Source organism: Triticum aestivum, chromosome 5D, assembly GCF_018294505.1.
Source record: "Triticum aestivum cultivar Chinese Spring chromosome 5D, IWGSC CS RefSeq v2.1, whole genome shotgun sequence".
In the NCBI taxonomy this organism is placed as follows: Eukaryota; Viridiplantae; Streptophyta; class Magnoliopsida; order Poales; family Poaceae; genus Triticum; species Triticum aestivum.
This window is the reverse complement of record NC_057808.1, coordinates 551,804,944-551,817,338: the sequence shown is the minus strand read 5'-3', so window position 1 is coordinate 551,817,338 and position 12,395 is coordinate 551,804,944. Positions and strand designations below refer to the sequence as shown.

Sequence of the window (12,395 nt, the reverse complement as noted above, 5' to 3'; positions counted from 1 at the left end):
CCAGTAGAATTATAACTTGCGAGCCCTGCGAATAGCCCCTGCGTAGTGTGATGCTTGTTTATATAAGGTTTGTTGGAAGATTTGCTGTAGGCTATCTTATTTAGCAAACATGATGTTTTAATCTCAAGGTCAGTCTATTTGGTGGCTTCCCTCGCTCTGAAATATGCAATTTTGCCTCTTCTTTCTCTTCTTGGATCATCTCACCTTAACTATATATATAAGTGATCTGGAAGATGTATGTTCTTGGTTTCATGACTAAACCTATGTGGTTAGTTGATTTGATTATTGTGTTGGTTTACTCATTGGGTTCGCTGGAGTCTCTTGATTTCCTTTTTGTTTTAGAAAATCTTATGGCTAATTCATTTACTGTTTTGCCTCCTATTGCTTCGCATTAGCAATGTTCTTTTATTGATATTTTAGAATATCTTCTTATTAATATGCCGGCTGCAGGAAATAATTCCTTGGGTAAGGTTGTCGGTCTGGACTTATTTGAAATATTTTTCATGTTGGGAATTGATTGCAGTGAACATAATAAAATAATGTACAAACATGTGGTGAATTGGTCTCTTTTCTCCTTGTTTGTCTATATATTCTACATTGGTAAATTAACCACTAGGTTGTCATTTGATTTTCTTATGATTGCTTAATGCTGTTTCTCTGTCCATAGTTGGAGAATTATATTTCTAATACTATGGAAATAAAATTTGAAAGGATGATTCCTAACTAAGTATCAATAGCATTAAAGATAAAATACATTCTTGCTGTTTATATGCCCCTACATTATTTAGAAGCTACTGACAAATTTTATTTGTGACTAAATTACCTTTGTTGATTAGAGTTTGTTAGAACATTCTGACAAATCTTATTTCTAATGCCCTTAGGTTGAAAATTCCATTAGCGCGGTACCGTTGTCTTGGTTTCATTACTTGTTATCTTCTCATGTGTGTTCTCCTCTTGTGTTTATTTTTATTTTCTAATGTGTATTTACGAAAAAAGGTGGATAATTTTAGGTGGGAATAGAGTATCTGTACTTGTAACACAGGCTGCAGACTTTGTCACCTTTTTTACTATGACGGTAGTGCCATGACCAGAGATGTTTACCTCTGTTAGTTACAGATCCAGTGTTACAAACTTTTGTGCTACGGTTGAGTGTGGTTGTCCTAGTTGAAATAGCAGCCAAGTCTAGTCAATGCTCAGTACAACTGGGCATGAGATGAGTGAGAGGAGAGCAAGGATGGACGATATAACAATTGTTTTATATACTAAACTTCTATACTTATTTTAAACAAAGTGTACCATATTACAGTTATAATTAAAATATTTTTTTCTATTACTTAGCCACATAAGAATGTTTCCAAATATTAGTTATATTATTCATTGCTATACAGTTGTAATGTATATCATTGAAATGTTTCATTCTACAAAATGAAAATTTTGTGATGTACAAACACTTTTTCTTTATTGTTAAAACAATATTTCAAATATTTTTATTATTATTGCATAAAGGATGTAGTGTATAGACATTTGCATATCTATGTGTGTGGTCATATATCTTTTAATATTATTGATTATTATGGTTGAGATTTCTAAATCATATGCACAATAATAAATATATTAATAGTGGTTTCTAGTGTATATTAGATAGTCATATTCTTGGAAACTCTAGGGCAAAGAAAATGTGACTTGCAAGTTGGGTTCAGTAATAGAATCATTGAAGAACCAAAAATGTTGTAGATTGGACTTTTACGTATGATTCAATTACCTAACATGATCGTCCAGATTCACTTGGTTTGATTTGATGCAAATTAGATGTCCTACATGTTTATCAAATTAAAAATTGTGCATTCGTTTGAACACTTAAGTCTAGTTTTCATAATTTTCATTATGATACTAAGACATACATCGTAAAGAGAGACTAGTGTATTTTTCTTTTTTGCGGGAAAAAACTTGAATTGCTAATTTAAGTTGTTACAGTCATTGTCACATAGCTGTGCAACACCCACATGCCCATTGCCAAGCCATACAGCTGTTCGACTAAACGATCTAGCATAACTAGCCATAAAGTGGGTTACAGAGTTCTGAGCGTCGAACATGAGTAATACAAGCTTCTCTTTCTAACAGCTGCAATTTGATCTCTCGAGCTAAGAATGCATATCTTGATCTATCCGTCTTCTCACTTTTCACCATATTTATGGCTTCCATACAATCAGATTCCACATGAAGTGAAAATTGCTCCATTGCATAGCAAGGGAAATTCCTTCAGAAAGAGCATTTAGTTCTGTTTCAAGCGCATCATGGCATGATAAAAGATGACGACAAGCGGTAAATATGATCTTCCCTTTAGTATCCCGAAGGACCATGCCTATTGTCGCGGATCCATTCTGGCCAAACAATCTGTCAGTATTATAACTCAAATTTGCCAGCCGGATTGGTTTGCCTATGCATGGTATAACTTACTAGTATGTGGTGTGAACTTCTGCTGCTGCAAATTGAGGTTCTATTTTATCCATTTAATAATCTTTTAGGTGTAATGTATACTTCTATATAGTGTACTAATATAAGTTTTAGTTGGGGCCCTCCCCTCTTGGTGCCCGGGGCGGTCGCCCCCTTTTGCCTGGCCTATGGGACGGCCCTGCAATTAAGGGGGGGTGTTTGTTGGGTACGTAGAAATGAGAGACGTTTTTTCATTAAAGCAAAGAATGGTCCCCCCTCCGATTTCCATTAAGCAAAACCACTGAACGAGCTACAAGAACCAGTTAAACCTACTCTACTACTGCTACACGAACTACAGACAAGATAAAGCAACATCATCGAGGTGCATTCTTGGGAGTCTCCGAGAAATGTCACCAGCATGGCAAATATCCAACAAAGAGAGAAACAAACCATTACAAGTTTAGACAAGGCGACAGGAACAGCTCAAAAGAAACAAAAGACAACAAACCGAACACTGCTACTAAGAAACTGTAGCAGAGACACAACGCAACCAACAGCTATCGTTTGGCGGGGGGCCTTACCACCATCCCAGCCTTGGCACATTATATCTCCACCCTTGAGATGCTTTGTAAACTTCACTTGCTGCTTGCTCTAGTAGCTTTATACCCATCTCCAGCATCCTTTTGTTTTGCCCCTTTATCCCGCAAAATAGACCAAGCCATGATCCAGTATGTCATGATCCAGGATCGAGATGAAAGACGTAGTGCAATGATTTTAGTATGTTGCAATAATTTTGTTCTGTGTTGCTTTAGTTTTCATGCAGCGTGGGGTGGGTGCGACCAAGTTTTAAACTTTTTTTAGGATAGTTTTAACCTTTTTTGAGGGTAGATTTGTTGCATAGCCTTTCGCAAAAAAAAAAAAAGAAGATTTGTTGCATAGCCATCATAATTTGTTGGGGTCGGCGGCGGAGGTGACGACCGCCTCACGCCAGCACGTCGTCGGGCACGCACCAGCGCCACCCACCGCAAGCAGCAAAAGAAAAGAAAAAAGAAGCAGCCGCGCTGCGCTGACCGCACGCTCCACCTGTTACTTCAACGCCCACCCGGAGGAGGAGGAGGAGGAGGTCATCCCGGCGCCATTTATTTACAACCCGCATCCACCATGATCCAGCACCTCATAGGTCATGGCGACGACGATGCTGAGGCAGAAGAACCTCCCCCTCTTCTCCTCCTCTTCTTCTTCTCCCCCCTATTTATACGGCGCTCGCGCGCCTCACCAGGCAGAATAGCCACTGTGTTCATCTCGCGTCCAGAAAGACAAGCTCAAGCTCTACAGGTAGCGCCAACAACAGGCCTCTTCTGTTCCTAGTCCTCTTGTTCCCACCAGCGATCATGTCTTCGTCTTCCACGCCCGTGACGTTCGAGAATCCGAGGAAGGTGATGAAGAAGGTGCTGTCCTTGTCCCAGTCCGAGGGGGACGGCGCCACCGTCCGCCGGAGCATCGGCGGGTAAGACACCATCAACCCCTATCTGAATCACGCCCGATTAATCGACTCTGAATTTCACATCATGGGGCGATGGCGTTGACCTCTGTTTGTCTCTTCTTCTTGCTCCTTCAGTTGCGAGCTCCCGAACCTGGACCCGTTCCTCCTGCTCGACGAGTTCTCTGTCTCCAAGCCCGCCGGCTTCCCCGACCACCCCCACCGGGGCTTCGAGACCGTCACCTACATGCTAGACGTACGAACGCATGCTCTGAGCTTCTTCCATCGTGTTGCCTTCAAGGTGTTCGCTGAAATGATATTCTGTCTTCTGCGTTTCTGACGATGCAGGGGGCCTTCACCCACCAGGATTTCTCTGGCCGCAAGGGCACCATCAGGACAGGAGATGTGCAGGTCCGATCTACTCACCCAATTGTTCAGATAAACCACTTGAACCATTTTATTTTTACTTGAGAACTAACATGGATCTGAATGCTCTGTTCCTCAACAGTGGATGACGGCGGGGCGCGGCATCGTGCACTCGGAGATGCCGGCGGCCGACGGAGTGCAGAAGGGCCTGCAGCTCTGGATCAACCTCGCCTCCAAAGACAAGATGTATGTATCATGACAATGGTTATTTGCATATGAACTCAACTTCTTTACATGACAATGATCAACCACTCGCACACTAATTCTGCTTATGCAAATGCCCATTCATCGATGCCAGGATCGAGCCGCGGTACCAGGAGATTGAGAGCAAGGACATCAGCCAGGCCGAGAAGGACGGCGTGGCGGTGCGGATCATTGCGGGGGAAGCCTTTGGGGTGCGGTCGCCGGTCTACACACGGACGCCGACCATGTACATGGACTTCACAATGCAACCAGGTTCGCAGCTCCACCTGCCAATCCCAGAGGGCTGGAACGCCTTCGTGTACATCATCGAGGGGGAGGGCGTGTTCGGCAAGGAGAATGCAGTGCCGGCGAGCGCGCACCACTGCCTTGTGCTTGGCGCGGGGGACGGGCTCAGCGTGTGGAATCGGTCAGGCGCACCGCTGCGGTTCGCGCTGGCGGCGGGGCAGCCGCTGAACGAGCCAGTGGTGCAGCAGGGGCCCTTCGTCATGAACTCGCGGGCCCAGATCCAGCAGGCCATGGAGGATTACTACTACGGCCGCAACGGCTTCGAGAAGGCCAGCCAGTGGAGCTCCGCCTGATTCTCATCGGTGTCTCGCCGTGATGATGATCAACGTCGCAGTGCACCGTTGTGCGAAACATTGGGGAGGAAAGGGAAATTGCATTGTACCATTTTATTGATATACTTCTGTGTAGAGTGTAGTAGTAGTCTTGTTTTTCTTTGAATTGTTCTTTTACTTTGTTTATAGGAAAGAATAAGATGCAATAAAAGTGTGTAATGAGGAGGAAGTTAGTAATGGTTGTTTGGTCATAAAAAGGCAAACTGTTTCATCATAGATTTGAACAGGTGAAAATAATTTAAATAAATATGAACCACCAACCCTTTGTTTGATCTTATCAGTCCATTGCTTATTGACGGCATTATTCTTTCATGATGCAGCGATGATCATGAGGATGAAGCAGAGCAGAACAAGATCCTTAACATGAGGCTGCCGAACTCTGAAGTCTGGATTGGAAAGCACTGTTGCACATAAAAACTATGACTCCTAACCTTGTACAATGTGGATGTTGGAGGCTGGCTGTGACCCTGATGCTGTGGGAATATCAAGTTCGCGGATGCTTGTGTGCATATGCTAGGTGGGGGCGGCACAAGGACATGATGTTGTTCTATTCCAATGTATAGTCTAGTGATGAAATTGTAGACGCAGATGGTTACAAAGGATCTGTGTACAATGTATGGATCTGTTACATTAATGCTGAAATTTAATTGTTTTTGTCAGCTGAAATTCAATTGTTGCCACCAGATTTTATTATCTCTGGATTTTTGCCAGATTACATGATCTTGTGAAACAATGTACAGAGTTATTACAGATGTTTGATAGCAATTCAGAGTGCTATTGTCGTGTATCATTGTTTGATGGAATTTCAGAGTGCTATTACCATGTATCATTGTTTGATGGGAATTCAGGGTGCTATTAAACTTAGTGTGGTGCGTGCGGACAGATTGGGTAGCATGTCTGACTGTCTGTTGCAGTGGTTTTGATATATACAAAGTCCTAGCTATCTTTGAGGCTGGGCTGCTTGTGCATGTTTCAGAATTTTTATCATGATGGTTTAGAAGATATGTATTTTCCGAATTACCTGTCCTAAAAGGCTGGCATATTTCATAGCCAAAGTTGAGCTTAGCTCTTGGCCATCTTAATGAGGTTTTCTCAAGATAAAAACATCTATAGGATTGTATAGGATCATCTAGTCATCTTATGCACATATTGTGTTGTCTGACTTGAACGGAAATTAGACCAATTTAATTACAAGACAAAAAATATGGTATCTTCGCTAAAGTTGTAGCTCATTTATAAAGTTTTAGAAAAATGGATTTATTGGACACGCCGATTCTGTGGATTTTTAAACAGTGCAAGGGTTGAGGTCTGTCGATTTTATTAAGATAGATAAAAGAACATAGTGACCCGATTTATAAGGAAAACTAGACCAAAAACCACAAAGCCTGGTAAAAAAGACCAAGAAAAATCAAAGACAAAAAAAGCTAAAACAGAAAAAAAAAGACACTAGAGCTTGGGTATAGGGGACTAGAGGAAACACACACGACCTCAAGGAACATCATATGTTGATTCTGTAGATTAAAAGATACAAAAAAACATTTAAAAAATGCATAGCGAACCAGAGAAACCAAACAATCACATTTTTTTAACACGTCCATCAAACTGAAGATTTCAAATAACCCATATGTATTCACGGTAAAGACACGAGCACCATGTTGACCGGTGGCACAAACTTCGGAGGAGGGAGTGGTGCACACTTCAAAAGAGGGGGAGAGGCACAGTCAGGGAGGACCAAGTGAAGCCAACGACATTTGATAGATAACCCATGATTTTCTGTTGGTAGAACTTCGGTTTTGGATGACGATCATTCTTGCATATGAAACCTATGCCATGTTTAAATGTGAAATTATAGACTTGAAATGTATTGAAGTGTGTAAAGTTGAATGAAACATTTAGTCCATATTTATGCTAAATTTAACATCAATTAAAGTGTATATGCGCACGCGCGCGCGCACACACACAGGAGGAATAGAAGAGAGACAATTATAAATGTTGAAGTTTTTAGGGAAACTCACTTTGCTGACCATGCCTCTTTTTAGGAATCTACTAGAGCTGCTCTAAATGTAAAGGACAATGCGAGACTTGGTATCTATGGTGGGATGACGTAAACTGGTTCATGAAACAAAGTCTCAAGATGCACATCAAACTTCGATGGGGGCTCGTGCTATAACGGCGAACTATGTTAATGCACACCGCCCTAAGGCAACCAGTAAAACAAGGGGATGGAGCAGACCTCCTATGTGTTTTGTGAAACTAAATGTTGATGTTTCCTTTGATCACGATCTGCTTAGGGACACGGCAGGGGCTGACCTCAGAGATGACAAAGGAAGGTTCATTGTTGGCGGAAATTGGAGGATTGAATTGTGTGCCGATGTATTAAGAGCAGAAGCACTACCTCTAAGGTTTGGCTTAATCCTTGCACAGAAGGCGGGTTGCAATCGCCTTATTGTCAACTCTGATAATATGGAAGTGATTGACACAATGAAAAATGGAGGACCATCGGCGGGAGCGGCAGCGGCAGTGTTCGACGATTCCTATTTTATGGCATGTGATTTTTTTGTTACTAGGTTCGAACATTGTAATAGGGAAGCAAATAAGGTTGCACATGAACTTGCTAGGCTAGCGAAATTTTCTGAGACTAGGGACTGGTGTGAGGAGCCCATGGATGATATTGTATCTTTTCTTATTGACGATGTAACTCTTATATCTAATTAGTAAAGTGTGAAGTTTATTTCAAAAAAAGAAAGATGTAACCAGTTTTAAAGGTTGTCTTATTAGAAATCTACTAGAGTTGCTCTAAATTATAGACGCCACACGTGCCGTCCATACATCCACGGCCGGCAACTTGTTGGCTCCTCCAAGTCTCGCATGTGACTGAAGGAAATATGCCCTAGAGACAATAATAAAGTTATTATTTATTTCCTTATTTTATAATAAATGTTTATTATTCATGCTAGAATTGTATTAACCGGAAACATAATACATGTGTGAATACATAGACAAACAGAGTGTCACTAGTATACCTCTACTTGACTAGCTCGTTGATCAAAGATGGTTAGGTTTCCTAGCCATAAACATGAGTTGTCATTTAATAAATGGGATCACATCATTAGGAGAATGATGTGATTGACTTGACCCATTCCGTTAGCTTAGCACTTGATCGTTTAGTATGTTGCTATTGCTTTCTTCATGACTTATACATGTTCCTATGACTATGAGATTATGCAACTCCCCAATACTGGAGGAACACTTTTTGTGCTACGAAACGTCACAACGTAACTGGGTGATTATAAAGGTGCTCTACAGGTGTCTCCGATGGTACTTGTTGAGTTGGCATAGATCGAAATTAGGATTTGTCACTCGAATTGTCGGAGAGGTATCTCTGGGCCCTCTCGGTAATGCACATCACTATAAGCCTTGCAAGCAATGTAACTAATGAGTTAGTTGCGGGATGATGCATTACAGAATGAGTAAAGAGATTTGCCGGTAACGAGATTGAACTAGGTATTGAGATACCGACGATCGAATCTCGGGCAAGTAACATACCGATGACAAAGGGAACAACGTATGTTGTTATGCGGTTTGACCGATAAAGATCTTCGTAGAATATGTGGGAGCCAATATGAGCATCCAGGTTCCGCCATTGGTTATTGACCGGAAACATGTCTCGGTCATGTCTACATAGTTCTCAAACCCGTAGGGTCCGCACGCTTAACGTTCGGTGACGATTGGTATTATGAGTTTATGTGTTTTGATGTACCGAAGGTAGTTCGGAGTCCCGGATGAGATCGGGGACATGACGAGGAGTCTCGAAATGGTCGAGACGTAAAGATCGATATATTGGACGACTATATTCGGACATCAGAAAGGTTCCGAGTGATCCGGGTATTTTTTGGAGTACCGGGGGAGTTACGGGAATACGGGAGTACATATGCGCCTTAGTGGGCTTTAGGGGAAAAAGAGGAGAAGCCACGAGGGCTGGCCGCGCGCCCCACATGGGCCTAGTCCGAATTGGACTACGGGAGGGGCTGCGCCCACTCTTTCCTTCTCCTCCCCCTCTCCTTCCTTTCCCCTCCTCCTAGTCCTACTAGGAGGAGGATTCCTCCTCCCTTTGACGCGCCTAGAGAGGCCTGCCGGCCTCCCCTCCCTCCTTTATATACGGGGGCAGGGGGCACCCCAAGACACACAAGTTGATTGTTCCAAGCCGTGTGCGGTGCCCCCCTCCACCATAATCCACCTCGATAATATCGTAGCGGTGCTTAGGCGAAGCCCTGCGTCGGTAGCAACATCATCACCGTCATCACGGCGTCGTGCTGACGAAACTCTCCCGCGAAGCTCTGCTGGATCGGAGTTCGTGGGACGTCATCGAGCTGAACGTGTGCTGAACTCGGAGGTGCCGTGCGTTCGGTACTTGGATCGGTCGGATCGTGAAGACGTACGACTACATCAACCGCGTTCTCATAACGCTTCCGCTTACGGTCTACGAGGGTACGTGGACAACACTCTCCTCTCTCGTTGCTATGCATCACCATGATCTTGCGTGTGCGTAGGAATTTTTTGAAATTACTACGTTCCCCAACAGTGACTGCTTCTCTTTGCTTGCATACAACTCCCCATCTTTCTCCCCGGCTTGCTCAGACAGACTAGAGAGCAATGCATCTCTCCGGAGAGGCTAGGTCTTCCATTTTTCTCTCCCAATCGGCCCAACTACTACTCTCTCCTACGTTATCTATTTTTCTCTCCCCGAAGAACATGCACACATGTTGGGGTGCTACGACAATGTTTCTCTTCTCCTACCCTCCAAGTTTATAAGGGAAGGGGTGTATACCAAGGGCCCATGACTCCGGCGAGCGGTGGTAGCTGCAGAGATAACAAATGAGGAGTGGGTATAGAAGGATGACACATTGTGTTAGGATGGGCAAGTCATGCATGGCCTGGACGGCGAGAGAGTAATGTGACATGAAGAAAGAAACCACGACATGTGGTTGGAGCTTGAGTTTGTAGCACCATCGAGCTCTAGGGACATGATGGGACTATGGAGAATTGGTTCAGGTCATTTGAATCAACTCCTCATGGATCTTTGGCGAGTCAGATTCGTTTTCATCGAGCCTGAATCGATAAAGGTTGCTTTTCTCAAATAGTGAAGTTCTTATGTTGCCTTGAGTGTTTGAACATGTTGCAAGGATGTGAGGTGTTTGTTGTCTAAAGATGAGACATGTTGCATTTATTATTTCTTTTAGAGAAAAAGCTTATAGCTCAGACTTTATAAAATAAAGCCGCACATGGCAGAGTCAGCCAGAAAACACATTAAGGCATCAGATAACAAAAGCCCAAAGTCAAAATGAGAGACTTGCAATAACACTGACAAAAAGCTAAATGGAGATATGGTCTGTATGGCAACCTCCAAGACCGAGAAACAATAGCTAAGATGGATCAGAAGGGAGGAGGCTATTGGCAGTAGAGTGAATCATGGCGATCACTAGGGTTATTCCATCAGCGTCCTTGGCTTTAACAAGCAGTTTCGACTACTATAAAAAGGCCACCATTTTAAACATGCAATCAAATGGATGGTTAGGGCAACATGTTCAATGTTAAATTTGTTATGGGTGGTCCAAAGAGACCCAGATTGTGTGGCAAATACCATTCATAAGACAAGATAAATTATTCAAGAGACATTAGCAAGAAGTGGAAAGAGTTGAGCAAAATAATATGGGGTTCCATCGCACATTCAGCCACGACTGAACACTACTCCAAAAGAATGTTCCCAAGACACATCTAGGCAGAATACCCATGTCTCCATTCTCTCCCCAAAGAGAACATGCCACACCTAGCATGCCATTACATTTCAAAATATGATCACTCGAGACGGCTTGCCACATTTTTTTATCTTAGGTGTTATATGAGCCAACCAAACCCCTAAAAGTTTACGAGTAAGCCTGCCCTGGACAAGTCTGAGATATAGAGCTTTAATGCAGAATTTATGAGAGGATGAGTGGGGCCAAAGTAGGCGGTCATTTTCGACCGAGGAAGAAGGGAAAAGGGTAGTAAGGGATTACCACTTAACTAATTCTTGTGGTGAAAGCGAGCAGCGGAAAAGCAAGGTCCCAGTTATTTGCACAAAGCTCATAAATGGTAATCTCTGGATTCGCATAAGGTCAGGGTAGAGCATATTAAGGGGGCCATCCCCATGCCACCAGTCTAGTTGGAACCGAGTGGCGACACCATTGCCGACACAAAATTTGACGTGGGATCTAAATTCGTCTCTAACCTTAACAGTTGCTTTGCAGAAATCATGAGCCCCCTCTAGAGTTAGCATTGAGGTATTTATTCCTGATGGAAGTGTAGATAATGACCAGTTCCCAAGGATTTTTGGGCTTGCACATGTGCTTCTACTTAACCAACCTATACTTCTTTCTCTTATCATCAGAATTCCTATTGGCACTACGGTGCTTGTCAAACCCCGCATGATTGCCCTCTAGGAGAGATAAAAGCCCATGGTGAACATGTGCAAAAGCTCGGCGGTCAAGCACTGATTGATACAACTTTACCCCCGAGGTTAGCAATATGAAGATCATTCTTAATCAAAATGATAGTGACGCCGGCCATCTCAGCATCCAACTTACAGTTAAACATAAGGGGGAGATGGATCACCTTGCCGGAGGCCCAGATCATTTGCAAAACAAGGCCTCACGACGCTGTTAATGCACATAATGGTGTGCCTGCCCCAAACTAGTTGCATAATGCGATGAACATACACTTGATTAATGCCTTTGATGGAGATTCTAGACATCGATGTTGTATGGATTGAATATATGTGGCATATGTGTATTTCGTCGTTTGTCTATGTTGTTCCACATGTTTTTTTCTTTTTGACATAATGTTGTTCCATATGTTGGTTTTCTTTTCATGCTTTCGGAGTTGCGACCAATTGTTAACCTTTTATTTGCAACAAATGTGGATTTGTTGGATAGCCATATAAATTATCGTGGGGCTGCGGCGTGGTGACGAGCGACGACCGCCGCACGGCAGCACGTCGTCGTCGCCCGCGTCCACCCTACCTGCTCCGGAAGCCGAAGCTGCCGCCGCCCCTTTGAAAAAGAATTTTATAAGAAAGAAAGAAAGAAAGAAAGCAGCCGCGCGCGCGCAGCAGCCTCGTCAACGACCATCATCCCGCTCGCCATTTATATACCGCCCACATCCACCATGATCCAGCACCTCACCTCACCTCCCCTCAC

General features: G+C 43.2%; 1 protein-coding gene across 1 annotated transcript; it reads left to right on the top strand.

Annotated features, from left to right (window-relative positions):
- The first annotated feature begins 3,529 nt into the window (after positions 1–3,529).
- Positions 3,530–5,819, top strand: LOC123123783 (pirin-like protein). The gene is made up of 5 exons (XM_044544399.1): positions 3,530–3,940; positions 4,052–4,169; positions 4,262–4,324; positions 4,422–4,525; positions 4,638–5,819. The coding sequence occupies exons 1-5, from the start codon at positions 3,825–3,827 to the stop codon at positions 5,119–5,121; spliced, it is 885 nt and encodes a 294-aa protein (XP_044400334.1). The 5' UTR covers positions 3,530–3,824; the 3' UTR covers positions 5,122–5,819.
- Positions 5,820–12,395: the final 6,576 nt, after the last annotated feature.